This window comes from Myodes glareolus, chromosome 5 (assembly GCF_982192425.1).
Source record: "Myodes glareolus chromosome 5, mMyoGla1.1, whole genome shotgun sequence".
In the NCBI taxonomy this organism is placed as follows: Eukaryota; Metazoa; Chordata; class Mammalia; order Rodentia; family Cricetidae; genus Myodes; species Myodes glareolus.
In genome coordinates this window covers 61,521,462-61,540,805 of record NC_142030.1, presented here as the reverse complement: position 1 = coordinate 61,540,805, position 19,344 = coordinate 61,521,462, and the positions used below count along the sequence as shown (strand labels likewise).

The window sequence follows — 19,344 nt, the reverse complement described above, 5'->3', positions numbered from 1 at the left end:
AAGCACACCACAAAATATGCTATAGAACAAGCAGCCTAACCCAATGCTTAGCATAAAAATGTACACGATTGATGTTCCCATTGCATACCTTTGCATCAGTGCCATAATCTGCTGATGACACTGAGATCATTGCTCCTATTTCAGCAGTCATTTCTGACACTGCTTTGGTTTCTTTTGCTGCTCCAGGGTCTGTGTTTCTGACCACAGCTGGGCTGGGTTTCTCTTGTCCTTCTGGCTCAGCCTGTTGGGCATCTTTCACTTTTCTATTTTTTAATGATCGTTCCTTTCCAATGGGACCAGGTTTATGTTCCTTGTTTTCTACCAGACTCAAATCTGGAAGCTAAAGTCAATGGTTATGACAAAATACATTATAATGAAAGACTTATTAAAAATTAATTTCAATTTTGAAACAATTTTCTTTGTCCATATCAGAATTATATCTTCCTTAAAATAATACTCACCTTCTGAGCTTTAATAGGCCCTGCCCGTGGTTGTTTCTGACGCTGTTCTTTAGGTTCAGGAGCTTTGTCAGTTGGTTTTTCTGAAAGCACAGGAACCACCTCATTTTCATTCCCATTTGAAGCTGGAGCACCAAACTGAATTGTGTCAATTCCAATTTCAACACCATTCTCTTGACCATTTCTTGTTCCCTAATAAAATAATGTTTTAACATTTAGTATATTATAATAAATAAAGTTCAGAACTGATTGAATTACATATATAGTTCCACATATAAATACCAAGATAGAAGCTTGGTTTAAAGTTTCTACATATTAACAGAGAATAGAAGATTTCAGTTTAAATGTTCAAAGTCCTAGTTCTGTGATCATGAGAAAAAAAAACAAGAAAAACTTCAAGTTATTTCATTAGTACAACACATACATAAATCAACAAATGTCAGAAGTATAAATGGAAAAGAAAGATATTAATTATCAGTATCAACAATTTCTTGGAAGTCTGCTTCGAGAGAAACCTAAAATAAAACAAAATAAAGTACTATGTGAATGTGAGACGGAATACACACCCATGGAATCAAGTTACTAAGTAAAAAGCTAATTTTCTGGACATGACACATTCTTTGTGCTAGGCAATATCATTTAGATATTGGATAAAATAAAGGACAGAAAAGTTGGATGGGGGACATTAAGAAAAGCTAGGACAGAATTAAACGAATGGCCACTTTAGAATGGTAGAGGAAATTCCTGAGCAAAACATACTGGAAAGGAAAACTACCAATAGAAAGTGTTACAGAAAAATCGGAACTGTTAGTGTAAAAGTTAACAGCACAAAGGGCAAATGAGGCCAGAACACAACAGTTGAACAGTGATTGATGGAAGGCAGCATGCAGGAGGCTAGATGCATGAAGCATTTATAGAAACTCATAAATTGCTACTTCATATTAGTGATTTTTTGACATTACTGAACTTAGTGTGGATAATTATGCATGTCAAATGACTTTTCTTCACTAAAGTCACTTTTAAGCCTAGCCAAAATTGATAATTTAGAACAAAATTTTACTTTAGCCAACACTGAAATTTCTATAGAAGTTAAGTGTTCTTCAGCCAGTATTAAAAGAGAATGACACAACAATTTATAACTGACTAATGATGTAGAAAATAGTCAGATCTCATATGCAGTTAAATGAAGAGAATGGCCAACAGTAACTACTAGAGAAAGCCAATTTAAGAGTACTCTATAAATCATATGTGAAGAAGTAACCTTTGTTCTCTAAGATAACCAAAGGGCTAAGCAAGTACCAGCTGGGCCTGTCAGAGGGTTCAGGGGTTAAGGGCACATACTCCTTGTGCATATTGACCCATGTTTGGTTCCTAGTACCCGGTCAGCAGGCTCAAAGAAGCCTGGCACTACAGCTCGATGGTAGTGGATACTTCTGGCCTCTTTGGGCACCCACACCAGCACACATACATTTTATTCTAACAGTGTTCATGTCAATGTCACCAGTGGCCCCTATATCATTGATTTCAACTTCATTCAGCACATGTACCACTTGCTCTATCAGCAGCATCTGACACATGTGATCAACCACCTCTTCTTTAAATCCTTCTTTCTCCTGGCTTTTCAGATGCCTCCCTCATTACTTGGCATCTACACTTCCCACATTTCTCTGAGCTGGAAAGTCTCACTTATTTTTCATTTCTTTTTCTATTTTCTACCTTCATAATTCATTTTACTTTTCAATCAACCTCACTACTTTGAATGCTACTGATGTTAATGACTTCCCAAACAAAATCTTCAAATCAGACTCAGTTCAGACTTATAAACTTAAGAGTTAACTAAATCAACATTTCCACTCAAATCATGTATAATGATCTGTGTGTGGACAAATATGTACACCTGAGTACCAGTGTTCATGGATGCCAGAGTTCTAGGTAACTATGATCCACCCACCTGACGTGGGTGCTGGGAGTCAAATTTGGGTCTCTTCTGCAAGAGCAGTTAAGCACTTTTAAACACCTGTGCTCAGGCAATAACATCTTAGATATAGTTATATGAACTCTTATTCTCACCACTAATCGTAATCCATTTGTAGCTGCTCATTTTAAATGAGCATCTTTTTCTTTCTTTCTGTTCATACTAATAGCCTGGAGTTAATGGTTCTTTTCCTGACATTCTGCCTTTACCATGTACGCTCAATGACCCTCAATGTCATTTCTCTGGCTTATCTTTTGACTATTGTCATCTTTTTTAACCCCCTTGCCTCTTCACCCACACAAACAGTTCCTAACAGAACAATCTATAATCATACTCTGCTGCTCCTCTGCATCCATGACACCCTAAAATGGCTCTCCACATCTTCCAAAGCCCCATAGCCTCTTGAACTCTGTTCTTTCTTTGTTCACTCCAGCATATGGACTTCTCTGACTACTCTGAATATACCAGATTTGTTTTTGACTCATGGCTTTCATAACTGCTATTCCTGAACTAGTAACTGACTTCCTCAGATATTTGAATAGCCTACTCTCTATCTTATCCAACTCATTTTTTAAAGATTTATTTATTATGTATAAAATGTTCTGCCTGCATGTATGCCTGCCACCAGAAGAGGGCACCAGATCTCATTACAGATGGTTGTGAGCCACCATTGTGGTTGCTGGAAATTGAACTCAGGACCTCTAGAAGAGCAGCCAGTGCTCTTAACCGTTAAGCCATCTCTCCAGCTCCCTCTTCTCCAACTCTTTATTCAAATGTCACACAAGTAGGATCTCCTGGCCACTTTCAACTACCTCTATGTACTTTGGGAAAATCCTTGTCTGTTCTCTTCACTAAACAGAACTATTGCTGATTTCTCCTTACAGTATACAATAAGACCCACAAGAACAAGCGTCTTTCAGTTTCTAGTTTTGTAAACTCAGAAGGAAGAATGGCTAGCACATCAAAAAAGTACTTGCTAAACATTCATTCACTGAATAACCACTAATAAAAACACTATTTACCAATACTGCACATACGTAAGAAATGATAGAACTTGTGAATTGTTTGTAATTACCCTATTATATATGGCTATAATGAAAGCCTAGAAAATAGGGAATGTATTATGTCCTGTACCACAAGGTCTTTTCTGGGTATCAGAATAAAAATAAATTTCTAACCTTTAGCTAAAGGTGAAAAATAGCTTGTAATATAGAGGACCAGCAGCATTAATATCACCTGGGTACTTAATAGAAATGTACTCAAAACCCAACCCAGACCTAATAGATCAGAAATTCTTGAGTTTAATCTGTTTCAATGGCCCCTACTAGGTTAATCATGAGATACAATAAAGTTTGAGAAATTAGTTCAAAAACTTTGTAACTAACTCCATTAATGTCAGTAAGTCTACTCTTACCTCTGATGAAGATGCTGATCCAAATGATGTTAAGGGTTTATTCCATGCACTGACTGAAGGTGGCTGTGGTGGACTAATAGGACCCACTAAAAGAAAGTGAGAAAAATGTGACCATTAAAATTTAGATGTTAAAGTTTAATACACTCAACCCTTAGTTACAATGGTAGCCCAACAATAAAACAATTCTTTACACCATAAATAAACACTAAAGCTTGAGCATCCCTACTGACTCAAGTCCCTTCAGATATATGCCCAGGAATGGAAGAGCTGGATACTATGGCAATTAATACTATTTTAGTTTTTTGAAGAGTACACATACTAACTTTCATATTGGCTGAGCTAACTGACCAGGTGTGTATAATGGTTTCCTGAAAATAGTTGTTCTAACTAGGTATGTTGTTAACTATGCTTATTTTAGCAATAAACATTTCAAGAAAGGAACTAAAACAATTGCTACTACTGCTTCCTACTAGGAAAAAAAGCTTAATTGAATTTTTAAGTAAAATAGAAAACAAATGTGGGTATTTCTATATATTTTCCTACCACATACTTCTCTGTTGCATTACTTACATTTTTTGGAGATGTCATTCAGCACAGCTGGAGCAGTCACTTTGTTATCCCATAATTCAGCTGTTAGAGAACCATGTGACTGTGGAGTCTGGATGGATTTTCCTGTGGCTACATAGTCTGTGCCATTAGATGTTTGAGCCGAAGGTAATCTAATTGAAGGTGGGGGCTGTTTTGAAGATGGTGTTGGAGGTGGAAGTGGATTCTGGACTGGTTTGTGGGTCTGTAGCTGAGTCTGTACTGGAGTGGCTGGGGCTGGGGCAGTGGTTGCTGATGACGTTGGGGCAAGTGGAACTGTGGCTGGTGGGGCTGAGGCTGGGGCAGTTGGTGTTGAGACAGCTGGGGCTGAGACTACTGGGGTTGGAGAAGATGTTGAAGCTGGTGTTAGGGCTGAAGCAAGGATAGGAATTGAAGCTGAGGCAATGGGAACAGAGGCTGTAGTTGATGCGGCGGCAAGGATAGGAGTTGGAGCTGGAACTGAGACTTGGGGTGAGGAAGAAGCTGTGACTGAGGATGAAGTGGACACTGGAACAGTGGCTGAGGCTGGAGTCGGAGCTGGAGCCAGGCTTGAAGTTACAACTGGAGCTGGGGTGGAGGCTGCAACTAGAGTAGTGGCTGATGCCAGAACTGGAACTGCAGCTGGGGTGGAGGCTGGAACTGAAGCTGCTGGGGCTGTTAAAACTGCAGCTGAGGAGGAGACTGAAACTGGAGCTGAGGCTGGAGCTTGTGCTTGCTGAGTCCCTGTGGCTTGTTTTTTGGCAAACCTTGGAGGGAGTTTAGAAGTTTGACTTCTTCCTTTTTCATTTACATTTTTTTTGTTCCACACCTTAAAAAAATTGACAGAATCATTTTTTTAGTCAATAATATGTCTAAAGAAACAAGGCACCATGCACGCAATTTCTACTTCCTACTTCTAACTTAGCTATTTATTTCAATTTCCAAAATTGGACACTGTCAGGGTACTAATAAGATTTAAAACTATAAAGTCAAGATGATAAAGAGAAACAAGACATATAGTTTTATGTACAGGCTTACCCCCCCACACACACACACCAAATCAGAAATATTCAACCAAGTTGGAAGTTAATTTGACCCCCCCACACACCAAAAGACAAGAAGTCATTTTTGGATCAGTGTACTATGCTCACTCAATTTCCAAGATAATTTAAAATAATCTGAAGTCTACCATGGGACAAATTAGTAACACATAAGATATTGTTGGAAAAAGATAGTCTGTTTTACGGCAAATAACAAGCTGTAGTAATTAATTCATTTTAAAATTACCTAAATTTTGGTTTAGAGTTCCCAGGGTTGAAGATAAAAATCACCCAACTCTTTAGCTAAATACAAATGACAATGAATGGATAGAAACCCTGACCATTTGCTAACATGCTCTGAGGAACAACAAACAAACTAGCAACAAAATGGTGAGTTTTAAACCTGTACGACTTGTTCTTCCTTCTTCCGGCGTTCCTCATCCTGTAAACGCTTTTGCTGTTTTTTAGATACCACTTCAGTAAAGCCATCATCATTCAAATTTGACTGGGGGTCTTCAATTACAGTTACTTCTGGATGATCATCAATTATAACAACACCTGTAAGCATGAAAAAAGATTTCAAAGAATTTTTGAGTGTAACTTATTTCCTACCCTATAAGATGGCCCATAAAAACTAGCAAATTTCAAAACCATTTCACATTAATGAAAAAACTTCCTAAGATCAAAAAAAGTCCTAAAATCACATTCTTTTTTAAAACAAGGTGTCATATAGCCAACAGTCTCAAACTTGTACATCTGAGGTTGGCCTTGAGTTCCAGACCATCCTGCTTCTAATCTGTTAAGTGCTGAGAGTACAGGTACGTGGCACGGTTCTCAGTAGAACACAAACACTAATTCATTTAAAAACAAAAGCAAATAAAAAGTATCCTAGTCTTTCAGCCTCAGAACTATGTAATGCTCTAAACAGTAGTAAATTTACTTCATATACATCTCACCATTCTAAGAAGGGGGAATTAATAATTTTGTTTCTTAAAGGATAAAATAAGTTTATTTAGAAATTGATAATTCCATATATTTTTCTGGCTGGAGTTATTACACTCTAGACAGTAGAGCAAATCTAAATCTGTTAAATAATGCTTCAAAGTGAGAAAAAAAATGTGACTTCAGACTATAAAGTACTGTAGGAATTTACAGAGAGCCTAACAATTACTTTTAGGTTTTAAAATTTTAAGTACAGACCAAGGAAAAATGAGTAACAACTATTAAAACTGGCTTTTGTATGTGTCACATTATTTCAGATTGATTAAGAGAGCTCATCACAATTCTATTACTTATTGTTATTTTGAGACAAAGTCACATTGTGTAGGCCAAGCCAGCCTAGAACTTACTATGCAACCTGGAATTCTTCCCGCCTCTACCTTAAAGTTGTTAGCACTGCAAGTATGAGACACCAACCTAGACTAACAAAATCCTAAACTCACTTCAGTTTTTCACTTAACGGTGCTCTAGCTGTGGGTCAAAAATTTAAGCATAAAATTCCTTATTTCTTAAGGTTTAAATTCCATGCTATTCTGAATGATACGGTGAAGACGTATGTCATCCAGCCTGATGCCTAAATCATTCATTTGTACAGCTTATTGAAAATACCCGTCCATGAGCTACTTGGAAGCTGTAACCAGATCAATAAGAGGTACTGCAATACTTCTGCCGTGTAACTTGTAACTAACAGTAGACCTATACGTCAGCTCTTCACTCGTCTACCTCACACCATCACAAAAAGGGTGAAGTACAAGGTATTTTGAGAGGAGAGAGAGGCAACATCTCATAACTTCTTACTATGGTCTGACTAGTTTGTACCTCTATTTACTAGATATAAGCAGTAACTCACCCCAGTTCTGACAATTAAAACTGTCAAACGCCCCAGAGTGGAAAAATCACTGACATTGAGAATCTCTGCTCTAAAACACCAAGTTAAAAATTCCTAAACATGCGATTAAGATCATCTATTTCTTTCTAATTTTTTTTCCGTATGAATTACAAATGATAGTCTAGAATACTAGCTTTCAAATTCATATTCAGTAAGTTTGGTAGATAAGAATTTGCATTTCTATACAATTTCCTAATAGGGCAAATAGTCAAGGATCACATTGAGAACTACTGGCCTAGAAATTATATCTGAGACCCAAGTCCAAACAAATCAGGGTTTAGTAAAAACAAACACAACAAAACTCAACACAAAAAGAATCGAGAAAACACACACACACATCTCATACAGGAATAACTACCTATCTTAACCTTCTATTATTACTTCTTCATTATGAAATCTCGATTTTACTGTTTAGCTTTGCTTTCATATGAATGAATGAATGTCAAACCATATACTATTACATGTAAAATCATTTGGCTTGAGATAATTTATGCTAATTTCTCCATCCAATATTTTCTTATTGTTATCCAGAATATTTGATACTTGTTCAGTTTGTAAGTTTCCCAATTTGCCTACAGTAACACTGTCTCCCACCATGTTATTCTCTGCTTGCATCTTAGAAACCAATTTAATTAAAGTCATCAATTACTATTTTGAGTTCAACTTAGCAACAGGAACTCCATTTGTACTAAGGCTGCAATTTCAACAGAGGGAGAGACATGACTACCCCCAAAAATTATTTCACCATAGATATCTAGGAGATAGCCTAACCCCAAATGTCCAGGAAACAGCCTAACTATAAAAGTTTCAACCTCCTCTGATTGGTTGGTACTAAGCCAGGGCAGAACCCCAAAGGCTCGCTAATAGGCTGGGGTCTGCCACCCCGGAAAAGTCCCTAACTATATACTCTATGTTGTTATGATTGGTTGAAGTTGCAGCGTTGCCCCTTGCGTTTTTTTCCTTGAAACTGCTTGCTCTGCTTGCCTTATGGACATGTTTAGGGCTCTACACAGGCCACCTTTCTGAAATAGCAGCCCTTTTCAATAAATTTTCTGTTTGTTCAAACACGTTCTTCCTGGTGGATTCTTCCTGAATTCTTGGACACTAACAACTGAGTTGATCATTTATTATTTTTTTCATTTTAAAAAGAAATGTTCAGAACAACTTCAGTTCTAATTCATATCTTCACTCAATGTTTTTCTGTGCTTTCTCATGGCTGTTTTGGAATTTTACTGGTTTGAATTATAAGCCCCCCTCCCCATTACACACCCACCCACAAAGAACAGTGAAACCTTCCTTGAGTATCATTAACAAAAATTGTACTCAATGTTCATACAGTGTTAAAGGTGTTATTTTAGTTTAAGGAAAGCTAGAATTTCTCAGTCAGCTCTTATCGAACTTAAATGTCTAATACTTTCTTTCCTTATGTTTTCATAGTGTCTGCTTAAAGTTACCAAGAAATAAAGAATCTGAAACATACTTGCATAATTGTTGAGATCAAACTGTGACAGAGCATCTACTTTTTCTTTTGTCTTCTTAGGACCTGGTTTGGTGTCTTCTCTCTTTTTCCCAGGAGCATCCTTGGAATTCTTCTGTCCAGCACCATTAGGTGCTCCTTCCTGGTGGTGTGCAGAGCTACCATTGGCTGGGTCCACAACAGCTGTGCCTGAGGACTGCTCATCAAATGGTCTAGAGAAAATAATTTAAGAGGGTTTTCACAAACTTCAACAACAGAACACTGCTCATCCTGGTAGTTTGTGAAGTCATACCCAAGACACACTAGCACTGAGAAAGACCCAGTCAGTCTCAGCAGTCTCTGTGAAGGTATAACCTCACTAAAACTGAGGACCCCAATACAGCAGGCCAGCTCTTTGAATTTCTCCCCCAATAATTCTAGAATTCTAATTAGCTCCAAGAAGTTATTGTGTCTATTTGCCAACATTTTAAAAAGGAGCTACAACATGGGATCTAGAAAAAAAAAATCTGTCATATCACAATTACATGCACTCCTAAAGTGGGCAGCATATTAAAATAGGATTCTAAATGTCTATAATATTTGGCATATATACACCTTCAAGTCTGAGATACTGAAATATAGTAAAAACATCTTTAACTTAAAAACTCACTTCACAAGCCAAATACATTCCAAATTTTTGCTCCTTAACAGAACAATTATCAGTTTATTTTTAAAAAATTCCAAGAGGAAACATAACATTAAGAAACCTTACTGATTAATTTTCATATCAATCTATACAACTGCTCAAGATAAAGGATTACTAAATGTCTGACATGACTTCCAACACTTAAAAAATTAATTATTCCTTCAAAATGGGCCCTTCCAAACTCTGTTGCAACTACAATGATCCACTGATATTTCTGAAAGTTTAAAGTTATTCACAGCTCAAAAATCAGATCAAAATTGTAAGTATTATTACTTGAAATTCTAGTAATTCATTCTAGTCAAAGAATTATTTTGGTTTTTGTTATTGCTATTCTGGTATTTTGAACATTCAAAGTGAAATTTACACTGAGCTGAGCAGGTACTCAGAAAACATACTTCGTCCATTACTCTGGAATTTTAATTAGAAATACTAAGTACATGCAACTAAGGAACTGAGGTTGGTGTAATAGTATATTGAATTCCTAAACAATGGTTTTGAAATTATTCTTATATGTACAGGTGTTTTGACTGCATTTATTTCTGCACACGTGTGAACTGCCCAAGGAGGCTAGAAGGAGGAGTTGGGACACCCAGCTTGAGTTATAGGGGGATGACTGCTACCATATAGGTGCTGGGAAAAAAAAATAGGTGCAGGTTCTCTGGAAGAGTAGACAGAGATTTTAACCACTGATCTCCCCACCCCCACAAATACCTGGGAATTTTGCCTAAGGAATGATTATTGTGTACTACAGGCTACAATCTCATACTCTGGTTTTTCTACACATTGTACCATTCTGCTTCTTAATACTGAAACCAATATTAACATTATAATCAACATTTTCATATTTTAAAGGGCAACCTTAGCATACTTTATTCTTGACTTTTTTTTTTTTGAAAACAGTCTCTTTATCTCCCAGGTTGTCTTTGGATGTCTAGTCAAGGATGACTTTGAAATTGTGATCCCCCTGAAATTCTTTAGTTGTGATCTTGAAAATTCTTTAAAAATAAACAAATATCCAATACCATGTGACCCATGTTGGCCACACAAACACTGGTGGATAGGCAGAGATTTGCTTTCTGGGTCTCTCTAGTTGAATTATTTATTATCAAGTTTCTAACTCCAGAAGGGAATATAAGTTTAGGTGACAACTCAATAAGGACTTTTGAGCAAACAGCACAGAGTGCCAGGATATATGTCTGTAACATATTCAAATCTTAAAACACACCTTGAGGAATGAAGAAAAGAGGAGAGCTACTCATTAGTACCAAGAGCACCTCACAAATGAAGAAACTATATGTTCTTTTCTGGCTGTACAAGCACTTCCCTTTTATTAGATGTGACTTAGCACGTAAAGATTACTCACACAGTAAGTCTTAACTCTCAAGCATAGAGAATAGCACTTGGGGAGTTCAATGTCTTGTTCCTCTACCTAGATTAGTCCCTTGTGCAACTTCCAACATCTCCTATTTTTACCTTCTTTAAAGGTACAAGTTTTATATCTAAAACACAGTACTCACCCTCTCTTTCCACTTTTTGATGGTGGGCCATTTCTTCTTTCATTCCTAGGACCTGAGAAATTCCTTCCTGATTTGGGTGGGCCACTGTTGCCACGGCGATTCTGTCTATCAACTCCAGGCCTCTGACTAGAAAAACTTCTCTTTGCTATTTCCCTTTTGGGAGGCAAAACATTCTCTCCAGCCTTTACAACTGCTTGTGAACTCACATCAGCATTTTTTTTTTCATCCCTCTCACGCCTCTCATTAAAATCACTACTTTCAGAAGCTGTTTCCCATTCTTCATTTGCCTGATCTGAAGAGTTCTGATTAGACAAATCTGGTGTCTTATTTCCAGAAATATCCCCAGGGGGATTTACTGGTTCTTGAACGACATTATTACTTGTGCCGTTTGTAGGTACCAACACCTCACTTGTTTTTGAAGCAGCCTCTCTCTCTCTTAGCCGTCTAAATCGAGGCGGCTTATCTTGCCTTGGTGGTCGGGTAGGACGTTGCCTTCGTGGCCTCTCTCTAGCTGGGTCAAATTTTCGCTCAAATTTTGGAGGCCGTCTATCTGCAGGTATAGGCACAAACTGTTCGTGTCTTCTTGGTGGCTCTCCATCTTCAGGTTTAGGAGGTTCTGTTTGCCTTGGATTCCATTGATTGTCCCGGTAAGCAGGTCTTCTTAAGGTGGCAGGACGGGATGGTCGGCCTCCAGGATCCCTTCCACCTCGTCTGAACGTTCCTCCTCTACCTCGCCTTGTAGGCTCCCCTTTAGGGAGGAAACCCGGTTTAGATTTATCTTCATCTCTTATATAAGGTTTTTCTAATGGCCTATTATCTATTCGGACATGATTTTCAGGCTTAAAGGATTGGGGGGGTTTAATAGGTTTTTTGTTTTCAGGCCGTTCCTCTCTTTTAGGAAATTTGCCTTTGCTTAAACTATCCTTGTCACTTGCACTTTCATGAACTTCACTGTCTGTGTCAGTCTCTGAACCTCTCTGTCGCCTTCTTTTGGGAACAACCTCAAAATCGGAACTCTCACTTCGTGTTTCACTTTCTTCTCGTTGTCTGAGAGGTGCTGAAGGCCCATGTTCCACTCTTGGCTTCCCGTCTCTATACTGATAATCACGAGTATGCCCTCTACCTCCTCTGCCACGACCCCCATAAGAGCCTCTGTAACTTCGACCTCTGGAGTAATATTCTCCTCTGCCTCTGCCTCTATATCCTTGGTCTGGAAACCAATCTCTATCTCTAGCGTCTTTCCAGTAGGTCCTAGAAGGTAAAGGGGATTCTTTTTTAACAGTTGGTCTAGAATCTGGTCGAGGTCGTTCTGCCCCAAGGTCTTTGTTGATGACTTTCTCAGGCTGCTTTTCTTCTTTGATTGTTGGCGGTCCAACATTTTGTTGGTTTCCAGGTTTAACTGTGGGCTCTACCTGGACACTAGCCACAGGTTCCAAAGGCTTCTCATTATCTTGAGATGGCTTCTGAGACAAAACTGAAGTTTCTGTTGATGGTAGTTTCTCTGGTTCTGGTTGAACTGGTGGTTGAACCAATGACTGTGTCTGAGTTGGTGCTGGAGGTGGTGGGGGCAGAGGAAGATCTTTCTTTTCTGTTTTTTCTGTTTTAACAACTTTTTCAGTGACCTTTTCAACCTTTTCACCTTCTTTTTCCTTCCTCTGTTCCCGCTCCTCTTTCATATCTCTAAGCACAGGTTTTTTAATGGGACCTGACCTTCTCACAGGCCTATCATTACCATCTTCTCTTCTGCTAGAGCTTGGTCTTGGACCCCAACGAGTTTCTGATTTAGATTTGTATATTTTCTCTGGTTTTGGTCCTTCAGAAGATCTCAGAAAGCCATCTTTTCTTGGTTTCTCCTCTGGTTTTTCCACAGTTTCTTTAGGATCAATACATCTGCTGGTGGCCTTAGGAATGCTGATAGAGGGCTCATTTCTTTGCTCCTCTGCCTTTTGAGCATGGTTAGTCCCATGGGAAACACTTCTTTTGCGGGCAGGTTGACTTTCTAGTGCCGAGTTCCTTTCTTCTGGAGGAGTAGGCAAGCTCTTTTGATCAACTACTTCAAAACAAGCAGACTGATCATTTGTATCAACATGGTGAGGTCTTACATCTTCTACTGATCTGCTTAAAAACTTCTGTCCTTCTGTTTCAGCTGAGTCTCTAACAACATCTGTTTTTGAATGAGTCTCCAGATGACTATGTTCCACAGAATAAGCAGCAGTAATTTGCTCATGGTCCAAAGCAGTTTCAGGCCTGTGATGATGAGAATTCACAGGTATAACCAACAAAACAATCTTTACCACATATATATACCCCACCCCTACAACATTATTCCCACAATCCCAATTTTAAATTATAAAGAAATATAAAACAAAGAACCCTAACCACAAAGAGCACAGTTATTCACAAATAGAATGCTTAGCAAAGAGAAGAACAGAACATGTCTATATAATGAGTAAATGAAGAAAACAGGATACATAGACAGTATTACTCAGGGACAAATGAGGTGTGTGTAAAGTTATCAAACTCATTCAAGTAGAATACAGAATGAGGTTTAGTAGAGGGTTCAAAGTAGTCTGAAATGTAGAGATGCTCTTTTAATGATGGGGTTGTTTCAGTCATGCAATATGAAGCTCTATAGCTCTGCTATAAAATAATGGAAATGCAGGCAGTAATACTGCCTTGTACAGTTATCTAATGGGTGTTACAATCTCAACTAAATAAAAAATGTTTAGACCATGTAGATATGAATTTCTGATGCACCAAGACAATTTCCTAACAAATATATGTCAGTAAGCCTATTCCAGTTAATTATGAATAACTATACAACATAATCATTAAACTACATCCCATAAAAGAAAACCCAACTCTCTGGCTGTAGATTATTAGCATTCACCACCAACTGCCTCACTGTAAATTACTATTTATCTTTTCCTTGTAGTCTAACATATTTTCTCTAAGGACTGAAACTGTCTCATTTTTAATCACTATAGGAATTTTATCAGCTAGACTGTGTAAGAAAGTAAACTTCTTTATATATGAAATACGTAAAGAGTTGTTTTAAAACATATCTACTAAGTTTAAGCATCTAATTCTGTCCAACAATCCAACAAAAAGTAAAAGTATGTCCAAAGAAAAAAATGAAGCACATTAATAGGACATCAGATCATCTTTAAAAAAAAATTTAGCATGTGTGTGTGACAGAAGATGAGAAGACCTTGTGTCGTGGTACATCTGTATAAATCAAAAGATAACCATATAGGTTCCAAGCATCAAACACTGATCATCAAGCCTAATGGTAAGCACTTTTGTCCCTGAGTAATATTGTTGGCCCCTAGACTGATTTTTAGAGAGACTATAAAGTTTTTTCTTAAGTACAATATTCTAATAATTCTCTAGTCATTTAAATAATTCATTACCTAGCATCCCCAGGTTCTTCAGCTGACTTGGGAGTAGCTGCCTGCTGAGGCTCAGCATGATAGGGATCTGACCCCCACATCATTCTAGGCTCAGAAAGGGAAATTCCGTGATCTCTTGCAGACCGCGCTATATGTTCAAATGTCTCAGAACTATTTGGTGACCCTTCCATCTGGTCTCTTCTGATTAATGGCTTAGGAGGAATCATTCCTGTAAAAAAATTTCACACACACAAGAGAATTAGAGTATGGGAAACAAAACCATGATAAAAACATAGAGACTGGCTGCTGTTTAAAATTTTTAGTAAGAATAAAACCCGGGAGGAAACACATGGGTCCACTTTACTTTAAAGCAAAAAATTATGTATGTTAAAAACAGCTAATAGAATCATACCAATAAGGCAAATTTTGGGAGTAAATTATTTCCCACAGAAAATTTCATTCATCCTATTTGCTTAATATCTTATTAAAATATGTAAGCCAGCAGTCAAATACTGTTTATTTAGTATCAAGGTGAGATTTAAATATAAACACACAAATGAAACCTTCAAGATAGCCCTGAGTGCACTATTCTGTGGACCAAGCCTTTAGGGTCCCGAGATTAAGGGCATCTGCCACTATACTTTGAATCAGAAATAATTTTGAGATTAGCTTTTTACTCACTCCTAACTATCCACAGTATCATTCTGATGATAGATTCATTTTAAAAGGGCTAACTTACTTACTTTTGGCTAATCTACGAGAAAATTCAAGTGTTAAAGATGGTAAAAGGAACTCAAAGAAAGGGATACATACGTAGAGATAAAATTCAAATGCTTCCATCTCAAAAATTTAAAATACATCTATAAAACGGAAAAAAGAGCTAGCACTTTGTTCTTTTCAGACAGCTAGCACCAATGCCTACACTAAAAGCTATAACATTATGATAAAGACCTAGAGGTTCTAGGCCCTAATAGGTTTCTAATACTGAGGGAATTATGACAAAAAAAAGAGTGTGAAAGGATAAAAGCCAAAACAAAACAAAAATCAAAACAATATGAATAAAAACCCAAGACAAACCACTATCAACATACCAGGATGAATAGGTGGAATATCCATAGCAGGTCTTCCTGATATCATTCGAGGATCCATATAGGACTGCATCATAAGCCACCTTGGATCAAAACCCATAGAAGCCAAATGCTGAGGGTGGGGTTGCATTGGCTGATAAAGAGGTCTGTGTGGTGGAGGAGGGACTGAACCATTAGATGGCTGTGAAGGAACAGTTTGTGGAAGTACACCTTGTTGCTGCTGCTGCTGTTGCTGCCACTGCTGCTGTTTCATCTGTTCCTGGATAAGAAAAATCACACATGTTAAGGTTTCTATTTATGATCAATTAATACAATCAATTGTATTTGAAAACAATGGTGTTTTGTGATATTTAAAGATAGAGTTGGCAAAAGATTAAAAAATGTACTTTCTTATAATGGATATGAGCAACTCTTCAATTCCTAGAAGTGGAAGAGGTATATATGAATAAAACTTAAGATAAAATGGCATTAAGAAGAAAGTCAAAGTAAAACCAATTCTCAACAAGTATACTGAAAAAAAAAATTAAGGGAAGTTTCTATGCTTTATGTTTCTATGTTTTATTTATCAGAAAACTGAACAATAAATATTTTCAATCATGCGTAAGTGGTGGAGTATTTGTGATTTTACTATTACCTGCTGTCGCTGAAATCGTGGTGGCAATGATTTCTGAAACTGTTTGAAATAGCCAGATAATACAGCAGGTCGGGGCTGAGACCCTGATTCAGGTTCTGCTTCCTGTGCCACTTGTGTGGTCTCCTTTTCACTGCGGTTGCTGTCCTGTCTAGTGAAAACTGGTTCCTCTTCTGCTCAAAGAAATAGTACAAGATAATCCTATCAGATACACGTTTTTTTGTACTGTGATAACACGAGGCATAATACACATTAAAGAGGAAAAGGCATTTCTCCATAACACTCTAAATCTCCATTCTGTAACCTAAAATTGGAAATTGCCATCAGACCATTAGGTTATCAAAACAGATTCTAGGTTATCAAAACAGATTCTATGGACTCTACAGAGATCACAGATCCAAATCCTTCAATACACAAATATATTCATAATAAATACTCAGGTCCAAATAGTTCCCATTTATTTCAATAAATATTAATATGATACTCAATATCTACATGTTATGAGCCACATGAAAACCAAGTGACCTATATATATTAAGAAAGCAGGTAGAGTCAAGTGTAGTAGTACACACCTTTAATCCCAGCCCTCTGGAGATAGAGGCAGTCAGATTTCTGAGTCTGAGGTCAGCCTGGTCTACACAATTTTCAGGCCAGCTAGAGTTACATGATGAGACCCTATCAAAACAAAAACCAATGTACCTTGACCCAAATACTGGACTAATAGAAAGTGTATGACCAAAACTAGTGTATCTGAACAAATATGAAGACTTCGGAGTGGATCACTAGCTATGCTGAAAACAAACTTACGAGGGTGTGACTGGTATTCACATCAGACATAAATGTTTTTTTCCCCAAAGGAAAACCAGTTCCATATATTCTAGAGAATGCCATGCAAGACCTGCTTCTAATCTCCATCACTAACAAATAAAGTAGAACAGATGAACTATTTATAAAATGTAGGCTGAGTATCATACCTTTATTACAGCCGTTTTCACTTTCTTGTTTTTCTGGCACAGCCTCTAAAATGGGCTCTTGGGGTTCGACTTTTTCTTCTTTCTCCTTTTCCTTCAACTCACTCTCTTTCTCCTGTTCTCTCATCCTTTGCAGTTCTTGTTCCTTTTCTCTCTGTTGTTCTAACTCTTTCTCTCGTTCCCTTTCCTTCTCCATTTCTTTCTGTTTTTCCTGCTCTTTCTCGAGCTCTCGTTCCCTTTCCTTCTCGCGTTCCTGTTCTTTTTCTTTTTCAAGTTCTCTCTCTCTTTCTCTCTCCTTCTCTCTCTCCCTTTCTCTGAGTTCCTCTGGAGATGGTTGTTTTTCTATGATACCAAGCTTCTCGTCCAGCTGTTTCAATTTCTCTGCACACGCTGCCTTCCTCTGTTCCTCCATTCTTCTCTCTTCCTCCTCACGCCGTTTACGAGCACGCTCTACTGCTGCAGATATTTCAGATTGTTGTTTCCGTCTTTGCTTCCAGATTTCATCATTATCAGGTACTGGAGGCTTTGAAGGAAAAGGGCCTTGTCTCCCAGGTAATTGTCGATCTGGAGGTGGGGGATGCTGAAAGAGCAAGATATCAAACAAAGACGAGAATTCAACTTTTGGATTAATTTTTTTTTTTTACATCTATTTGTGCGTGCATATATGTACATTTGGCGGTCAGAAAACAACCTGTGGGAATCAGTTCTCTTATTATTCTATTAAAGGGATTCCCCAGAGTACTCAGGTTATCAAGCTTGGCAGCAAGCACCTTTATCCACTGAGCCATTTCATTAGCCCGGTAACTTTTTTGACCAATGTTGGGTGCTATAAATATGGAGAAGTGGGAAGGGTTCATTGAAAGAGAGAAAAAAGAAATTAATTCTCCTGCCAAAGCATATTCATTAAAATAAAAAGAAATAGGGTCAGCAAGATGAACTACAGTGAAAGATAAAAGAAACTGGATGGAAGAGATGGCTATCAAAGAAATAGCCCTAAGTAAATTCTCAAAACTCAGTCTGGAAAGAGAGATAACTGATTCCAGAAGACAATGGAGAGTTAGAGGAACATGTGAGTGATATGATTTTCACAGATGCTTTCAAATGATGACCAAAAGCTTAACAACATAGCTGGAAACCTGCAAAGATTGGATGAAGGACTAAAATATAAAGAAACAGTAAAACTCAAGATTTTCAACATATAGAAATGAAAGTTTACCATTATACTTATATAAGTCATAAATCTCTTTTCATGGCTTTATCTACAGCTCAGAGACAAGCTAAAAATGTAGAAATAATTTTACAAAAGGATATGATAGACACAGAAAACTTATTTCCTCATACTTCTGCTATCACGCATGACTTTCAAATACTTTAACCATAACAGTTTTCCCTGTCCTAGAATTTCACTGAAGCAGTGAAGTTGTGTCTTTGGTGCTATTTTCTTCAGTGCACTGTAATGGTTTGGAGGTTATTTTGTGGTGGCTTATACTTTACTGCCGTTTAGTATTCCACTACTGGTACAGGAAACTATGACAGATGTATATCCAAGTTTGTTCTTAGTAGTCTAAATAAATACAAGAGTTAAAAATACACCAATGTACATATTTTCACTCATTCCTTTTTAATAAAAAACTAGCAGTGAAACTCTCAAGTCATGTTTCCTTAACAAGAAACTGCCAAGCTGCCATCCTGCACTATTCACAAGGTTTACAGATTTCAGAGCACTATACCATGTATACAAGCTATCCTACATCCTTATTACTATATGACAATGACGGATGCATAGGAAAAATATCACTGTTGTTTAAATTCGTATTACCATAGTTATTAAAAGATACAAAAACATTTCCACGTGCTTACTGGGCATTCACATATTCTTTGTGAATGTGTATATATGATATACATGAATGTGCTCATTACTTATGAGCAAAGCATGTGTACAGAGGTCAAAGAACAACATAGGTGTCAGTCTTCGGCCTGTACCATATTTAAAATAGATGTCATTGTTGTTCATCACTGTGCGCACCACACACATGCATAAATTCCCCTGTGTGTGTGTGTGTGTGTGTGTGTGTGTGTGTGTATTCTGGCCATTTGAAATCATATCCTCAGGTCTGTCTCTATAGCAAGCACTTCAGTCTCAGACCACACTCACAGTATCCTCCTTTGTGAAGTTAAAATTATTTTGATGAGCTATTTGCATTATTGTTACAAAGTGCTTTTTCTTAACATAATTTAGTATGT

At 37.5% G+C, this 19,344-nt stretch overlaps 1 protein-coding gene across 10 annotated transcripts in view; it reads right to left on the bottom strand.

The window, feature by feature from the left end:
- The window catches only part of Prrc2c (proline rich coiled-coil 2C), a 71,603-nt gene that overhangs the window by 19,802 nt on the left and 32,457 nt on the right, over positions 1 to 19,344 (bottom strand). For all 10 annotated transcript variants that reach the window (XM_085688009.2, XM_085688010.2, XM_048421171.3 and 7 more), the window contains exons 12-22: positions 17,104 to 17,680; positions 16,133 to 16,302; positions 15,502 to 15,757; positions 14,432 to 14,639; positions 11,019 to 13,265; positions 8,820 to 9,028; positions 5,855 to 6,009; positions 4,418 to 5,240; positions 3,848 to 3,933; positions 462 to 650; positions 89 to 340 (exon numbers count right to left, since the gene is read on the bottom strand). In XM_085688009.2, the coding sequence (XP_085544135.2) occupies positions 89 to 340; positions 462 to 650; positions 3,848 to 3,933; positions 4,418 to 5,240; positions 5,855 to 6,009; positions 8,820 to 9,028; positions 11,019 to 13,265; positions 14,432 to 14,639; positions 15,502 to 15,757; positions 16,133 to 16,302; positions 17,104 to 17,680 (5,172 nt within the window). The remainder of the gene's footprint in view (positions 1 to 88; positions 341 to 461; positions 651 to 3,847; positions 3,934 to 4,417; positions 5,241 to 5,854; positions 6,010 to 8,819; positions 9,029 to 11,018; positions 13,266 to 14,431; positions 14,640 to 15,501; positions 15,758 to 16,132; positions 16,303 to 17,103; positions 17,681 to 19,344) is intronic.